The following is a 1678-nucleotide window of genomic DNA, read 5'->3' as shown; positions in this document are numbered from 1 at the left end:
AATATAAACATTTAAGTCAAACTAATTAAAAATCCACAGTGTTTGATTTTCTTTTTATTTATTTATTTTTGTTCTACCTATCTAAATCCAAAAAAAAATACAGATGTTTTAATATGTAGCGATTCCAGAAATGACAGACGTTGCCAAAGAATAAGAGATTACAGTGGCTGGAAGATCGCCTAAAAACAAAAACAATATTCTAGATATTGGTAGTGGCTACACTCAAACCCTGTTCTGCGTAACTCTGAATATTAAAGTAAGTTTGTTCACAGTAAGATCATCAGCTCTCAATGAAATGTGTCGACTTTCACTAAATAAGACAAACATTCATTCATGGTGAGAAGTGAGAAACATAATGCTCCAGGAGTTCAGGTCAGGATTTCTGGTTCCACTAAGGTCCCAAAGGGTGCACTAAGAAAATATGAAAAAGAAAAAATGTAGCCTTTTATTTATTTATTTTAAATTGTCATTTTTTTCTCAATTACTTGTTTTTATTTTAGAAATGGAAAAACCAACGTATGAACCACGTACGGATTGTAAAAGTATTTAATTGAGGATAAATGTTTTTGAATGTGCGTGTGTATGTGTTTGTTTGTTTGTTTGTTTTTTTAAGGTGGACGGTAACGTCACCGTCCTCAGTATGGCCGTTCACTTCAAGCATCTTAAACGTCTGGTGGAAGAGCCGACGTTCAGCCAGATCCTGATCCCGCTGCAGTCGGTCCTCATTCCAACGCTCCCCTCCACCGGAGGGGCCAACACGCAGCACGATGCCTTCCCTGGACACTGGGCCTACCTGGATTGCTTTGAAGACTCTGTAAGAGAAAGAAGAGCTTAAGATGTGTCTCAAGATTAATGTGTTTTAGTTGAGTTCAGTGGTTTTGTTTTCCTGAAATACACCTTGATATGTAAATTGTGTGTTTATGTATAAGTGCTTTGTGTGTGAGCTGTCCAGGTGGAGATTTTGGCGTCTTTACAGAAGCCTAAGAAGATAAGTCTGAAGGGCTCGGACGGGCAGAGTTACACCATGATGTGTAAACCTAAAGATGATCTGAGGAAAGACTGCAGGCTCATGGAGTTCAACTGTCTCATCAACAAGGTGTGCAAGACTCTAATCAATCTATTATTATTATTATTTTTGATATTACAATTGACTTCTCTGGATTTAAAAAGGCATTTTATGAACAGTTACTAGTGGTGTAACAGTCCTTGTATTCGTAGTAAACTGTCACAGTGCAGATGTTGGGCACGAGTACAGAGCAGAACATGACAAATACAACGTTAAACGTTTTATTTACCTGAAGAAGATAATCTACAAAAACGTTTTCCATCATACAAACCTGAATGGTTCAGAATCAAACACAGAAGCTTCCAGATTTGCCTGCTTGTTTATTCAAAATCAGTTTTGTGGAAAAGGTTTGCACTTGCAGAGGGATCATGGACTTAAAGGGATCCATGATTAGTTGTAACAAATGACTTTATTTAATAAACATATATTTTAACTGTAAAGATTGTAAAAAATACTGCAGAGTGTTCAGTTTTTTTTTCCATTTTTAAACTAGAAGTTTAAAAGTATATTTTAAGGACGGAGCCATTTTATTTAGACAAAGCATTCTGGGTAAATGATGACGTGGATAGGTCCACGGTGCGAGGCTGCTAGCGAGCTATATCTACCCTGAAG

At 36.8% G+C, this 1678-nt stretch overlaps 1 protein-coding gene across 1 annotated transcript in view; it reads left to right on the top strand.

Moving 5' to 3' along the window:
- The window catches only part of atr (ATR checkpoint kinase), a gene marked incomplete in the record, with an annotated part of 43912 nt that overhangs the window by 37235 nt on the left and 4999 nt on the right, over nucleotides 1–1678 (top strand). The window contains 2 exon segments of the mRNA XM_014030896.1: nucleotides 614–814; nucleotides 953–1096. Of these exon segments, the coding sequence (XP_013886350.1) occupies nucleotides 614–814; nucleotides 953–1096 (345 nt within the window).

This window comes from Austrofundulus limnaeus, unplaced genomic scaffold (genome assembly GCF_001266775.1).
Source record: "Austrofundulus limnaeus strain Quisiro unplaced genomic scaffold, Austrofundulus_limnaeus-1.0 Scaffold1137, whole genome shotgun sequence".
Taxonomy (NCBI): domain Eukaryota; kingdom Metazoa; phylum Chordata; class Actinopteri; order Cyprinodontiformes; family Rivulidae; genus Austrofundulus; species Austrofundulus limnaeus.
This window is presented reverse-complemented; position numbering and strand designations above follow the sequence as displayed.